Source organism: Danio aesculapii, chromosome 20 (assembly GCF_903798145.1).
Source record: "Danio aesculapii chromosome 20, fDanAes4.1, whole genome shotgun sequence".
NCBI classification, from domain to species: Eukaryota; Metazoa; Chordata; class Actinopteri; order Cypriniformes; family Danionidae; genus Danio; species Danio aesculapii.
Genome location: NC_079454.1, coordinates 44,578,820 through 44,594,914, shown reverse-complemented (window position 1 = coordinate 44,594,914; position 16,095 = coordinate 44,578,820). Strand labels below are relative to the sequence as shown.

General features: G+C 35.5%; 1 protein-coding gene across 6 annotated transcripts in view; it reads left to right on the top strand.

The window, feature by feature from the left end:
- The window catches only part of mark3b (MAP/microtubule affinity-regulating kinase 3b), a 124,509-nt gene that overhangs the window by 16,441 nt on the left and 91,973 nt on the right, over positions 1 to 16,095 (top strand). For all 6 annotated transcript variants that reach the window (XM_056480754.1, XM_056480751.1, XM_056480752.1 and 3 more), the window contains exons 2-3: positions 3,085 to 3,273; positions 4,894 to 4,947. In XM_056480754.1, the coding sequence (XP_056336729.1) occupies positions 3,085 to 3,273; positions 4,894 to 4,947 (243 nt within the window). The remainder of the gene's footprint in view (positions 1 to 3,084; positions 3,274 to 4,893; positions 4,948 to 16,095) is intronic.

Here is a 16,095-nt window from a genome sequence, read left to right as displayed (position 1 = left end):
TCTGACAGGGTGTTCGAGTGTCAGAATGTTGTGCTGTACAAGAGTTATTATGGATTATAGATGGTTTTTTAAAAAGCATGGTAATAAAACATGAACGTGGTTATGAATATATTATAACATGTGCTTGTTTGTTGTAAAAATTTGTAATAATGACAAAAAAATACTAATTTGTGGATCTCCTTTCTTCTGAGTGCAGCTATGCTGCCGTTGTAGCTGGTGTATTCTGGGAAAATGTCTTACCCCTTGGTTTCGAGTGTGGTTCTCTACTATACTAGGCTATCTACTCCTTGCCCTTAGCCCTTCGCCTTCAAGCTAAAGAGAATTGGGACACCCCTACCCCTTCATGGGAACGTGCAAAACGAGGGTTAAGGGAAAGGGCTAAAGCAGGTCGCACACCAGAAGCGCCGCTCGGTGGCACGCCGCGTACCGCCACGCAGCAACATACATTTCAGAATTCTAAACATAGGTTTCTATCAGGGTACACACACCAGCGCCGCAAGTCAGCGCCTGTCGGCGGCTGTCCATGGCGCCCAGTCACGACTCAGGACACTGTTCATTTTTCTGCCGCACAACACAGAACGCCATCTGATTAGTTTCTTGTTAAATATCATGCGAATGTGCGCGTCTGGTGTGTGATACTTTTAACTGTCATGTGCACGCCACGTCGCAGAGCTTTCGGTGTGGGACCTGCTTAAGGGGTAGAATTGGGTTTGGGCCTTAAAGGCTTAAGGTGAATTAGGCAGGTTAGGCTAATTAGGCAAGTTATTGTATAACAATAGTTTGTTCTGTAGACAGTTGAAAAAATTATATTGCTTAAGGACACAAATAATATTGACCTTAAAATGCTTTTTAAAAATTTTAAAACTGCTTTTATTCTAGCCGAAATAAAACAAATTAGACTTTCTCCAGAAGAAAAAAATTAGAGGAAATGCTGTGAAAAATTCCTCGCGCTATTAAACATTGTTTGGAAAATATTTGAAAAAGAATTTTTTTGGACTGCAACTGTATATAATAAGAACATAAAATGCTTTTTTGTTTTTTTTGTTGGATATAAATATTGTAAGAGACCTTCAAAACGCAATTAGGAACCATAAAATAAATGTGGCACTTAAGCAGTGTTGCCCATTCCTACAAAAGGACATTGCTTTTAATTATATGTGACTGTCTAATAATACTTTCAAAGCAGAAAGCAACATTCAGCTCTTAAAAGCACTTCTCTCAGTTTCTAAAAGGATGCAGCTCTAGTATTTTGTTCAGGGAAAGAGGAAGTCGAAACAGAAATCCAGGAAACCGTCTGACAGTTTGTCCAGATTACATTATTTATACGTCTCTCTTCCTATGTGGGGAGATTTTTTAGAGGCACCAAACAACTGTAGCACAAACAGATGTAGACCAAAACTCTTTGACTGCCTCAGTTCACAGATATATATCCTTGCAGAGAGGAAATGAAGATATTTCCCCCGGTGAAGCTCCTCTTTGAGGTTGTCAGGTTCAAATATCTTCATGCAAACAGTGTTTGACGTTCCCTATGTTTTCGTTTGCCTCTTATTTTATGGCTGTCAGGCTAACGCAACAAACATGCCATACAGAAATCTCCAAAACGATTAGACTTTTCTCACATGTTCTGACCATTTCATCTGATTATATAGGATGGTAAAGGGATATATAGGATGCTTTGAGACACAAGAATGACATCAGTTCTATTTTTGAGATGCTTAAATTGTCTCATTTATTTGATCAGAGATATACAGTTGAAGGCAAAATTATTAACTCTGCTGCGGAATTTTTTATTAATATTTAAAACTTGTAAAATTAATATTTTACTACACTATAAAACCCAGCAGTAATGAGTTAATTAAATATCTCATTGCTTCAACTTAAAGAGACTAAGTTCACAGTACTCATATAGATTAGTTTTTTTTTACTCAAATGGTTTGTAGTAATCGGTTTTCTCTAACGGTTTGAGTTACTTTAACTTATCGGGTTTTACAGTACTTATTTGTTTTGAGTTCTCTTCATTTATTGGGATTCACTGTGCTCAAATTGCTTCAAGCAGATTAAGTTCACAGTACTCATATAGATTAGTTTTTGAACTTAAATGGTTTGTTGGAATCAGTTTCCTCAAATGGTTTGAGTTGCCTTAACTTCTTGGATTTTGCAGTATAGTTCTTTTGCAAGATACTACTATTGAGCTTAAAGTGCAATTAAAAGGCTTAATTGGGTTAACTAGCCTAATAATATTGACCTTTAAAATTTATTTTTTAAAAATGTAATTATTTTGTACTAATTTTATTCCAAACTAAAAGAAACAAGACTTTCTCCATACGAAAAAAAATCTTATAGGAAAGAGATTTTTCAAAGAAATTTCCTTGATCTATCATTGATCATCACTTGGGAATTATTTGAAAAGGAATTACAATTTGACAGGGCTCATAATTTTGCCATCAAATGTATTTTGAAAACATGAACGTATGAGAAATGTTATTATTTTGATATTATCTGTTAAAATATGACTTATTCTTGATGTCAGTGCTACATTTACCGCATAATCACACTAGTATTGTGTCGCATGATCCAAGAAACATTTTTAGTATTATTATACAGTGCTGCTTACTATTTTTGTGGTAATCGTAATACAATTTTTCAGGATCTGTATTTATGTGTATTTTATCAGTTTCAATCAATACGCATTTTAAAATACTTCAATTAATACTTTAAACCATTATACATATATTAATTTAATTGGGGTTAAACGATATATCGTTTGAGTTTGCATGTTCGCGTTGGTTTCCTGCGGAATTTATTTTATTTTATGATAGAAAAAGACTTGATCACCCCAGTCGATCTGAATAAATTATATCTTTCCAAATAGAGGAGGGAATTCAATTTATCTGGTGAAATTATATTCATATCGCAATATATAATCGCAGCAAAACAAAACATCGAAATGTCAGATTTTTTTCAATAGGATGCAGGCCTAAATTAAATGCATCTTTGTTGAAAAAAAATAGATTTCTTTCCAACATTTGAACATGAATTTGTGTTTACTCATTCTCTTTTGTTTATTCTCCTTTGCATCTCTAGCACACATCACACACAGATGGGCGTAATGAAGTGGCGTCTCGTCCCGGGCGCTCGGGCGCTCGCTGTCGAAACTCCATTGCCTCTTGTGCCGATGAGCCACATATCGGCAACTACCGGCTCCTCAAAACCATCGGCAAGGGCAACTTTGCCAAGGTCAAATTGGCACGACACATTCTCACAGGACGAGAGGTGAGCAGGAGCATATTTTCACTCTAAGATTAACAGATAAGAAATGAAGATGTGCTGTTTCACCCCAAAATGAAAATTGTCATCATTTGTAACACTTTACTAGATCTGAGTTTCTTCTGTTCAACACTAAAGCAGATATTTTGAAAAATGCTGGTAGCTAGCACCCACTGACGTTCATAATTATCTTTTCTCACTATGGAATTCAATGAACGTTTTGATTCAGGAAATATTTAAAGGGAAAGGTTTAAAAAGGTGTCTTCTGGAGGAATTGAAAAATATTTATCATTATTCAAACTAAAAGATTGTATATGACTCTTCAGCGTTGTTGTTGTTGTTTGTATGTTTTTTTGTATAATGAATGTTTATTACGAAACTGATATAATTGCATGTTATAAATTGTAAGCCAATTTTGCTGATATGGCATTAATGTGTAAATGCACAAATAAATAAATAAACAGAATTCAGTGGGTCTGAGCAACCAGCTTTTGTGTTAAACAGAAGAAATAAATCGAGTAAATGAGTTATTTTTTATTTTTGGGTGAACTTTAACTGACACCACCCAACGGGTGATACGTAAAAAGATTCAATATGTACTGCATTTTATTTTCTTAACGTAATATCAAATGCAAATATCATATCATTTTCAATTCTGAACTCAAACTGTGGAACAAGAAGGGGTTAAATTAAATATTCTTTCTTGCTTTCTTTTTTTTTTACACATACATACATACATACATACATACATACATACATACATATATATATATATATACCACTTACAGAAAAACTACACACAGCATACATTTAGTCCTTATTTGGGTTCAAAACAACACGAAATATAGCCCACAGTCAGTGCAAACCTCTCATTTGCTTCTTTAATCTTCACCAGCACAAGTAACGTCTTGTTCAGACTGTCAAGTCATAATAGTCCAGAAGGTGATGAGCAGTTTATTCATGTTTTAGGTTGCTGAAAGTGTCATTTGCTCCTTTTGTTTGTTTTTGGGGGGGGGCTTATCCTTTGTTTTTTCACGCGTCACCCTCACATTTGTTCGTTTCTGAAAGGATTGGGTGTCAGAAACACTTCAATAATCACGCACAAAGCGGTTAATTTATTTCGTTCTCTTGGCTTGTTGCACGAGTGAGTGACGTATCTCTGTAAACCAATAGCCTTCAGTTGCGTGTCTTGCTCCGCCTTTTGGTACCCTTTAGTTGTGCTAGGTATCCTTCTGAAAGGGTACCCAAAAAAGTGGTATGGTACGGTTTGCTTTTAGATACCTTTTGACAGTGGAAACGGTCTTACACATACCGTACCGTACCACTCAATGGAAACAGGCTATTAGATTGACTGTATGGATTTAAGAATGGTAAAACTCAACTGTTTACCTCAAAGAAAGATTAAAAATCAACCTATTTTCAAAAAAGGAGGAATGTTCTTTAAGAAATATTTTCAGTGGAGCTTTTTCCACTGCTGTACATTATATAACACAACAATGCTATAAAATCTAATGCTGAGTTGAGTACATATAATCATCATGCTCTTTTATTGGCTTCTTCTCCAACCTCTTTGAACAAGGCATTAAAATGTATTTTTTTCCTCTTCTCCTTTTCTTTTTTCTGCAGGTGGCCATAAAAATAATTGACAAGACACAACTTAATCCTACCAGCCTTCAAAAGGTAAAAATAATAGCATATCTGCTACGCTATAAAAACCTTGTTCTCAATCTCCCCATCCTCTGCTTATCGGTTTAAAGTGGAAGCATTGCAAGTATGGAATCCCCCTTTTGTCAATCTAAAGCCATTTAAACATTAACCAGGGATGTAGATAGCAAAAGTGTTTTCCTACACGGCTTGTATTTATGGCCTACTTATCAAATCCTCATAGTTATCGTCTTGAATTTGGCATTAGTTGACATAGTCGTTTTCATCAGCGCAAGATGCAGACCCAAAATCAAAGGGACTTCTGTTCAGAGCGGTGCATGATGGGATAGCAGTAGCTGATGGAGGAACCCTCAGTGGACTTGGATTTCAGAGGCGGCTAATAATAGCAGGAGCCAAAGAAATCAGCTTGAATAATAACTACACTGAAAGCTCAGAACATTTCGGTTAGGACGTTTAGCTGGAGTTTGTTTGATTCTGATGTCACATTTCGTGCCAAAAACCTGTGACAGACCTCTCTTTTTTTTATTTTGCACTCTGGATGGACCGTATAGATCACATTGTCACATTGAGGCCAGTGTGAGGTGTTGATGTTCTCTTCCACTGGCTGCCCTTTTCCCTATAATTAGCTGGCACTTGTTTTTCCAGGCCATTGATTTAGGCCGTTTTCCATTTGAGAGCCGATTGACAGCCTGTGGGTCTCAGGAGGGGCGATGCTGATCAGTTTGGGGCATGAGGGACAAGGGATCTACAGTATGTGGCTGAACCCTATTGTTAGTGCTGGTATATAATCCAGATAATGTGTTAAGTGCTGTAATAACCGAAGATTGATTCATGAGTTCCTGTCAGTTAATAGACCATTTCCACAAGACTGTTATGATGCAATTAACGGTCATCAGCATGTTAAGTCCTTTATAAATTTTTATTATTTAGATTTTTTTTTAAACCTGTGTACATTTACAGTGGGGGAAATAAATATTCCACATGTCACCATTTTTCTCAGAAAACATATTTCTAAACGTGCTTTCTCTGATGTTGATAACTACCAGGGCTTGACATTAACACCCACCAACCCAACAAAGGTGGGTAGATTTCAGCTTTCACAGATTAGACAGTCTCTCCCACTAGTCACTTTGGCTGGTTGAAAATCATTTTTAAATTGTGGTTTTCTTAAAAGCAGGGTTAGACTATAAGGATGACCCAATATGCGTGCAAATGTGATCTTAGAATCGAGAAACAGCACAACTGACAAAAATAATTGTTCGCATGAGCAAACGAAAGCAGATGAATACAGAATGAGAGGATGATCACTCGCGCTGACAGCTAATGGGATGCGCGCGACTGTTTAAAACGCGTGCGCGCTCCTGTTTCCTTGCGTAAAGCAACCGTGCCTGGAACACAACTGTGATCGGTTCTCTTTCAAATAGACCAGACAAAAAGGTATGCTCATGCACCCACAGTCCTTCTGCTTTCAAGAGCTCCAAATTTGTCTTTTTGTAAGCAGCACCGGTTGCTTTCGCTTTGAACAGATTATTAATTGGCCTTAACCGTGTGCGTGTGATCATCTTTTCATTATCACACACGGTATGTTTTTCACCTGCTTTCTTTAGCTTACGGTTATTTTTGTTAATATAGTTTAATTATCTTTTTTTACAATAACATTGTTTTAATATGAGATTAACTCTCCATTTATGTGTAGTTAACTGGGGATCTGAGAGACCTTTAGCAGGGACAGGTTACTGTGCATATTTTTGATACATGACAATAATTATTTTTAAAAGTCAGTTGTTTTTCTCTGTTTTTTTAAAGAAATGTTTTGTTAAGTAAAAAGTGTAGTATACAGCTATATTTAGCTTGTTTTGACACATTTAAATTTTGTGGCTAAGAAATAATTATTGTTTGGTGTGGTCAGAGATAAATTTGGTAAATCCTTAATTTTGAGTTCTGAAAAGTGTGGAATAAAAACTAATTGCAATATAACATTATGAAACCATGACCCATTAGCTCATACATGACACACAAAAAGTAAAATTAATGAGGAGGCATGTGGACGCAACACAAAATCTAAATCAAGTATTTTAGCATGTCAAAGTCAAATTTATGCAAAAATAATAAAAATAATAAAAATATTTTTCCACCAACAAAATTGTGGCTAGTGAAAATGCAGAGTGGCTAGGAATGTTGGACAGCTTCTAGCCACTGTGGCTGGTGATCAAAAAAAGTTAATGTCAAGCCCTAGTAACAACCAAAGTTGCATATCCATACATGCAAAGAAAGCACATCTAGACAGTTTACAAATTAAGTTATGTGTAATAAAATGAAATGACACAGAAAAAAGTATTAAACACATGAAGAAAGGAAGGTGTAGAGAGGCAGTGAAAGCCCAGACAGCAGCTGAAATCTCTCAGTAGTTCTTCAGCAATCCTCAGCACTTGTAAATTAATATCAGCTGCTTGAGTCCAACATCTACATTAGCAGGATGATGAAAATTAAACCAGGGTGGACATTTCAGCAAGACAATGATCCAAATCACAGCCAAGGAAACTCAAATGCTTTCAGAGAACGAAGTTGTCTTTAAATTCACTTTGACCACAGAAATGGTAACCCATTCACAATAAAGTATGCCTTTTTGCATACATGGCACTGAAATATTGTAATTTTAATGGGTTTAAATGGGGATGTTTTTATCCTGATGGTGAAATTTTTCCCCAGTACTTTTGGTTCCTAGTGTAAAATAGATTTATGAAAATATTCCAATCTTTTTGTAATATTTAGACTTTTTTTTTTACACATGTAAGTTTATATGTATTATATCATCTTTGCAAATTGTTTCAAATGCAGCATTTGCAGGACAGTAAATTTGACGTTGTTCTTTTTTCTGACTGTTGTTATCAGTCTCACACAATTTTTGTCCCCTTTTTCTGAAAGTCTTGTGTTGCAGAAGACCTCTGTAAGACCTCTGGAGGTCTTATCAACAGATGAGAAATTTGTCTTTAGCATGAATAAAACCTAGAGAAACAGAGAGTTGGACTTTAGCTGTGCTGTCCTCTTTGTTGACTTTAATCACACAGTATTAAAAGCCACAGAATCTCAGATATAATGCATCTCTACCGTAATTGTAATTTGGCAAAAGCTGGATGATAAAACAATAACTGAAACGCAGCAGATTATCTTTCTAAACTCAATTTACAAACTCTTATCAAGTTTACAAACAACAGATGACTTGACTCAATATATTTGACTCAATTTATTTTAAAACAACAGACTTGACTTAATATACGTATATTTTATCTTATATAATTACAGTATTTTATCTACATTTTAGTATATTACTGACATTTAGCAGGGTTTTTTTTACATTTTAAAGCCTTGACCACTAAATGGTAACAAAAAGTATGCTTTTTTGCATGCATGGCACTGAATTATTGTAATTTTAATGGGTTTGAATGGGGATATTTTTGTCCTGATGGTTCAATTCAATTCATCTTTATTTGTGTAGTGCTTTTACAATGTAGATTGTGTCAAAGCAGCTTCACATAGAAGATTATAGTGAATTGAAACTGTGTAGTTCAGTTATTAGAGTTTCAGTTCAGTTTAGATCAGTTCAGTTTAATGTGTTTTAGTATTCACTGCTGAGAGTTCAAACACTGAAGAGTAATCCATCGATGCACAGCTCTACAAGTTCCGAACTTAGCAAGCCAGTGGCGACAGTGGAGAGGAGAGAAAAAAAAACTGCACCAATGGGCGAATGTGAAGGAAAAAAAACCTTTAGAGAAACCTGGCTCAGTTGGGCACGACCGTTTCTCATATGGCCAAACGTTTTGTGGAGAGCTGCACTCTAGGCGCCGGAGGCTGGAGAACACTGGATGTCAGCGAAGACTCGTCTGTCCCTGGATTCTCACAGAAATCAGATGCATACTCTTCCTACTCCTCCATGACCACCACAGCAGATGCTCAGGATACGGCCTGGTCCGGCAATGTGAAAACCTTGGGATCATCTCTTCACAGGTTTTGGATCGCTTCAGTGGCACTGCATAACCTCGGGGGGCCTCGGGATAAGTATCCCCAGGTGGAAGTAGAGAATAAAGAGAATAATTAGTGTAGCTGCTGTTCATCGTGTAAATAAGCGAGATGCAAAAACCTGCGTGGAGCACATTCATGCATTATACCGCTATGTGATGCACTGAGTGTATACTTTAATAAAAAGATTTAATCCAGTTTTGAGAGTTTCTGCGAGAGTGTGTCTGAGCCTCGGACATTATCAGGAAGGCTATTCCAGAGTTTAGGAGCTATAAATGAGAAGGCTCGACCTCCTTTACTCGACTTTGCTATTCTGGGTACTACCAGAAGCCCTGAGTTTTGAGATCTTAAAGAGCGGGTTGGACTGTAGCGAGACAGGAGGTTGGTTAGATAAACAGGAGCTAGATTATTTAAAGCTTTATAGGTAAGAAGTAATATTTTAAAATCAATACGAAACTTAACAGGCAGCCAGTGTAAGGAGGATAAAATTGGGGTGATATGATCATATTTTCTAGACTAGGTAAGAACTCTGGCAGCTGCGTTTTGTACTTTTTGAAGTTTGTTAATAGAGGATGCTGGGCAACCAGCGAACAGAGCTTTACAGTAATCCAGCCTAGAAGTCATAAAAGCATGGACTAGCTTTTCTGCATCTGAGATGGATAGCATACTTCGTAAATTAGCGATATTTCTCAGATGAAAGAAAGCAGTTTTTGATTTTTACCCAGTATTTTTAAACCTAGGGTAAAATAGAATTATGAAAATAAATATACAAATCTTAACAAAAAAATAACTATACACACATTTGTTGACCACAAATGACCACAAAAAATAAAATAAAAAAAGAACAAAAATATGTATGCACAGGTAGGCATGGGATGAAAACTGGTTTCAAGGTTTTCTAATCCACAGTTTTGGAAAAACAACGGTTTTAAAACCGCTAACATTTTATGTTTTACCATTTTAAGGTATATGTAAGTTGTTTATTTATTTATGGCAAAAGTATCTTCAGCAGCAAATAACCTTCCTCATCAGTAGTTACTGTTCAGCCCATGATTCCATGGGCAAACATCTGAAAAACCAATCGCTTATACGCCAACATCCTATAGACCTGAACAGTGCAGTGGCATACTTTATATCCACGGAAAAGAAAGATATCCAAAGACGACTATTCAAAGATATCAAAAGATGACACTTTTAAGTTGTAAGTTTAAAGTTGTGAAATGTTTTTGTTGTTTGTTAATGAAGACAGCAGTCAGTGATTCATTTGAATTATTTAGCCTGACATGTTTACTGTTCCAAAATATTATAAATGTTTCTTAAATTAAAATATAATGTGTTCAATGAGGGAACAAATTGCAGTTTTTTTTACTCAGACATTTAAAAAAGAACATATTTTAAAGCAGTAATCACAATACTGTGAAGCTGTGGTATTTTTACCCAAGTTTATCATATCATCAGAATCTTATACCGGCACATGGTATGCACAAGGGTTTAAATTGTCAGGCCTGAAAACTGTGTTACTGTCTAAATGAGGGGTCAAAACACAGAAGTCAATAGCTGAAAATGTTATCATGAGAACATCCCAATTACTAAGATACTTGTCAGTCATTTTGGATCAAATCATCAGCTAAATGTTAAGTAACAAAGTACATTTTATCATCAACTGTTGTTAACTGGAAGTACTGGTTTTGGGTTTTATCTTTCTACCTTTATAAGTGCTAGATTCAGTATCAGCTTCAAAAACAAGCTTTTGTAATGGTGGTTTATCTGCATGGAGATCTTTGGCGAAGGTCTTGAGTTTTGTTTGTTGTTTTCTTCGGTGGACTTTACAAAAAGAGCCAGATGTTGTGTGAGTGAATGGGAAGTGATGACCTAGTTAGTTAAATAATGATATCGTCAGTACTGGACCCAGACAATGCTTTAGATAACAGTGGGAGAGAGAGAGAGAGAGGGGGTTTGCCTAAATGCCTGACCCATATTGTCTATATCATCCATGCACAAATAATACTAATAGTGAAGATGGATAAGTTTATTAAAAGGGATACTGTAGTTTTGCCTAATATCACAAATTGATCAACATTTACTTGACCTTGTAAGCCTTTATGACTGACCGACTTTTTCTGTGGTGTTTTGGCAGGAAAAAAGCATGTTTGTCTAGAGAAAGTCAGTATTGTTTTATAACAGTAATATTGTTATTCATTCTTCAGTATTTCTTAGTTTTATGTTCCACTGAAGAAAGAAAGACGTTCAGGTTTAAAGTAATAACATCATGGTGTGTAAATGATGACAAGAAATTTCTGAAAGTGTTCTTCTGGTTGATTTTGATTGATTGTTAGTATGACTGAATGTGCAATTGAACACATGGTTAGAGTTTTGTATCTTGGTTAGAGTTTTTGTATCTTTTGTATCTTGCAATGTCAAGATTTTCCAATAACGTGCACCCCTAATATATATATATATATATATATATATATATATATATATATATATATATATATATATATATATATATATATTCTTTTCAGCTTAGTCCTTTTATTAATCAGGGGTCACCACAGCGGAATGAACCGCCAGCTTATCCAGCATAAGTTTTACGCAGCGTTAGAGGTGTACAATATTGGAAAAATCGGTCATTGTGAGATTTTGTTTTTCTGCAACATACAGTGAATATAATCTCACCAAATTATTTTAAGAGCTTTATAATATTTCAAAATATCTTTATATTTTAATATTAAATAAACAATCTAATCTTGCGACATGACTATTGTGGATACACACATTGCGATATTGATGCTCAAATGATATATTGTTCAGCCCTTATATATTATCTATATATATTATATTATATTATATTATATTTTATATATAATATATATTTTCTTTTCAGCTTATGCGTTCATTTATTATCTTTTCGGCTTAGTCCCTTTATTAATCAGGGGTCACCACAGTGGAATGAACCGCCAACTTATCCAGCATATGTTTTACGCAGCGTTAGAGGTGCACAATATTGGAAAAATCGGTCATTGTGAAATTTTGTTTTTCTGCAACATACAGTGAATATAATCTCACCAAATTATTTTAAGAGCTTTTTAATATTTAAAAATATCTTATATTTTAATATTTAATAAACAAACTAATCCTGCGATGTGACTATTGTGGATACACACATTGCGGTATTGATGCTCAAATGATATATTGTTCAGCCCTTATATATTATCTATATATATTATATTATATTTTATATATAATATATATTTTCTTTTCAGCTTATGCGTTCATTTATTATCTTTTCGGCTTAGTCCCTTTATTAATCAGGGGTCACCACAGTGGAATGAACCGCCAACTTATCCAGCATATGTTTTACAAAGCGTTAGAGGTGCACAATATTGGAAAAATCGGTCATTGTGAAATTTTGTTTTTCTGCAACATACAGTGAATATAATCTCACCAAATTATTTTAAGAGCTTTATAATATTTAAAAATATCTTTATATTTTAATATTTAATAAACAAACTAATCCTGCGATGTGACTATTGTGGATACACACATTGCGGTATTGATGCTCAAATGATATATTGTTCAGCCCTTATATATTATCTATATATATTATATTAAATTATATTTTATTATATTATATTTTATATATAATATATATTTTCTTTTCAGCTTATACGTTCATTGATTATCTTTTCGGCTTAGTCTCTTTATTAATCAGGGGTCACCACAGCGGAATGAACCGCCAACTTATCCAGCATATGTTTTTCAAAGCGTTAGAGGTGCACAATATTGGAAAAATCGGTCATTGTGAGATTTTGTTTTTCTGCAATATACAGTGAATAAAATCTCACCAAATTATTTTAAGAGCTTTATAATATTTAAAAATATCTTTATATTTTAATATTTAATAAACAATCTAATCCTGCGACATGACTATTGTGGATACACACATTGCGGTATTGATGCTCAAATAATATATTGTTCAGCCCTTATATACTATCTGTCTATAATCTGCAGCCATGACCACTACGTTTGCCACAACAACCTTTATAACTGTCAAATGACCTTCACCTAAATGCACAATTCGGACTCACAGTAACTTTAGGCAGTACTTTTCTGATGATGCATGAACAGAGCTGTTTAATGTCCGGTCCTCTGTATGGCACACGCATGATGAAATCATGACGGAGAGCGTTTAAGCTGCTGGCACTCTTCACCTGAAAAGGTATATAACACTAGCAGTCTCTCCTCTCACATCAGCAGAAATGAAGCTCGCTGATCTACTGGTCTCGCTGACTGTTTTCATGCACTCGACACATCTCTGCTTATTAATGATTAACTGATTAATGTGATCAGTTAAATGGCACAAACTTTTATTTAAATCAAAAAATTTTAAGCTATTTTTTTCTAAAAAAATATCAATCATAATTGTGTTTATACAGTGGAAAAATGCGTCATGTTTTCAGCAAATGCTTTACCAAAACAAGAAAAAAATCTGAAAATAAGTATATATAAAACAATAATACAAAGTTACACACAGAAATATTGTTATATTTCATTTAAAAATTGCAAGTGTAAGAAAATAAGTGGACATTAATTAAAATATTTAATTTAAGAATTATTTATTTTGAGACCATTTCTAATTTTACAAATGCACATTTGAGCATTATTACTAATCTGTGTGAACATTTTCCTTTAAAAACCCATCAAGTCGACTCACAAAATGATACCATTTATAATCGCAATTGCAAATCGCAATATTGACCATGATATGATTTGGAAAACATTTTAATATCACAGTCAATATTGCGATATGCGATTATAAATGGTATCATGATTATTTTAGGTGGTAACTGTTTATAATGTTACAATGAATAATACAAATGTATTAGCTAATAATTCATAATATATATTTATTATTCCATGTTTAATAATACATATTTATTTATTTATTTATTTATTTATTTATTTATTTATCTATTTAAACCCCAATTAAACGTTCACTGTGTTTAAAGACTTTTCAGCGATACTACAACATGGCCAAGGCTCCGCTCAATCCTGAGTCAGTTTTCACACGTCTTCATTTGGCGTCGCTGTTAACCTTAATATTTAAATCCAGCATCCACCCACACTGCACAGACAATGACCAGAGCGTTTTCTTCACCGTCTCTCACTGATGCCGTTTATATCTGCGTTGGTGTGACCTCTTACGCAACCGCCGTGAGTGGGAGAACAGCATCTCCTCTTTAAAAAAAACAACCTTGCTTTATGTCTGAATATCAGTTTGGATTCTGCGATGGGCGAGTCAAGGTTGTGTTCTGTAGCTGAGAGACGTGTGTGGACGTCAGCACTGCGTGTTTGTGGGTGGATGTGGGTGTTCATGCATTCAATGATCCCAGATGATTTTTTTTTTCCTTTTTTTTGAACACTGGTATCCTAGAAACTCGCATCCAGTCTTTTTGTGAATGAGGAAACTCTGAGATCTGGAGATGTGAATGAAAATGCACTGAGTGTCAGTTTTCTCCTGAGAGAAGACCAAAAATCCTGAATTCATTCCTGATCACCATCAATTAGGGCTGCACAATATATCGTTTTAACATGGATATCGTAGTGTGTCAATAGTCAAATATATGCAATGTTGAGTTGGGATTATAGGGCAGCACAGTGGTGCAGTGAGTTGCTCTGTCGCCTCACAGCAAGAAGGTCACTAGTTCGAGCCTCGACTGGGTCGGTTGGCATTTCTGTGTGGAGTTTGCATGTTTTCCTCATGTGGGTTTCCTCCAGGTGCTCCGGTTTCCCCCACAGTCCAAAGACATGCTCTAGGTTAATTGGGTAAGCTAAATTGTCGGTAGTGTATGTGTGTGAATGAGAGCGTATGGATGTTTCCAAGTGATGGGTTATAGCTGGAAGGGCATCCACTGCGTAAAACATATTCTGGAAAAGTTGGCGGTTCATTCCACTGTGGTGATCCTTGATTAATAAAGGGACTAAGCCGAAAATAAAATAAATGAATGAATGAATTGGGATTATAGTTGGCCAGAATCCACAGGTCAAAACACATGAGATTTGTGGAGACACATAATTGAACCACCATTAAGTAAAATTTTTTAATATTTATGTTTTTAAGGCATTTGTGAGTATTTTAAGAGTTTGAAGTTTTTCTAGAGATCATGAAGAGCATAAATAAGTTTAATAAAGATACATTGTACTGAATTAATTATATGATGAAGACTATGAAATGCTCTTTTACGTTTGATCATTCAATTCCTATACCAGGCGGCACAGTGGCTCAGTGGTTAGCACTTTCGCCTCTCAACAAGAAGGTCACTAGTTCGAGCCCCGGCTAGACCAGTTAGCGTTTCTGTGGGGAGTTTGCATGTACTCCCCGTGTTGGCGTGGGTTTCCTTCGGGTGCTTCGGTTTCCCCCACAGTCCAAAGACTTGCACTATAGGTGGATTGAATAAACTAAATTGGCTGTAGTGTATGTGTGTGGATGTTTCCCAGTACTGGGTTGCAGCTGGAAGGGCGTCCTCTGTGTAAAACGTATGCTGGATAAGTTGGCAGTTCATTCCGCTGTGGCGATCCCTGATGAATAAAGGGACTAAGCCGAAGGAAAAGTGAATGAATGAATTTCTGTACCCAAATACTGTTAGATTCTCTCATAAAGCACTGTTTATTTCACTTTAATATTTGCTCCATTGTGTTTTATTTATGACTGTAGTTTATTTATTATATGTATGTATTAAATTACTTAAAATATATTTATATTTCACTCCCATACAAAATCATTCCAATCAATCTACATTAAGGACTTTCCAAATAGAGCTATTTACAGGTGCACACTAGCACTTTTGGTCCGCACCCGAGTTCGGTTGACGTTAGAGTATGGTACATTTAGCTTGTGTGAATGTGTCATCTGAACTCTGGTGCTCACCTGTGAACCGTACCCGAGTCCGCCTGAAAGAGGTGGTCTGGGATACGGTTCATGTGAACTCTGGTCTGGTACACTTTTGGTACGAATGCAATCATACCAAATAATGGAGGAGAACCGCCAAATGTACAGCAAACTAGTTTTCATAATGTTCATTTGTGTGTGCGTGCGTGCGTGCGTGCGCGTGCGTGCGCGTGTGTGCGTGTGCGTGTGTGTGT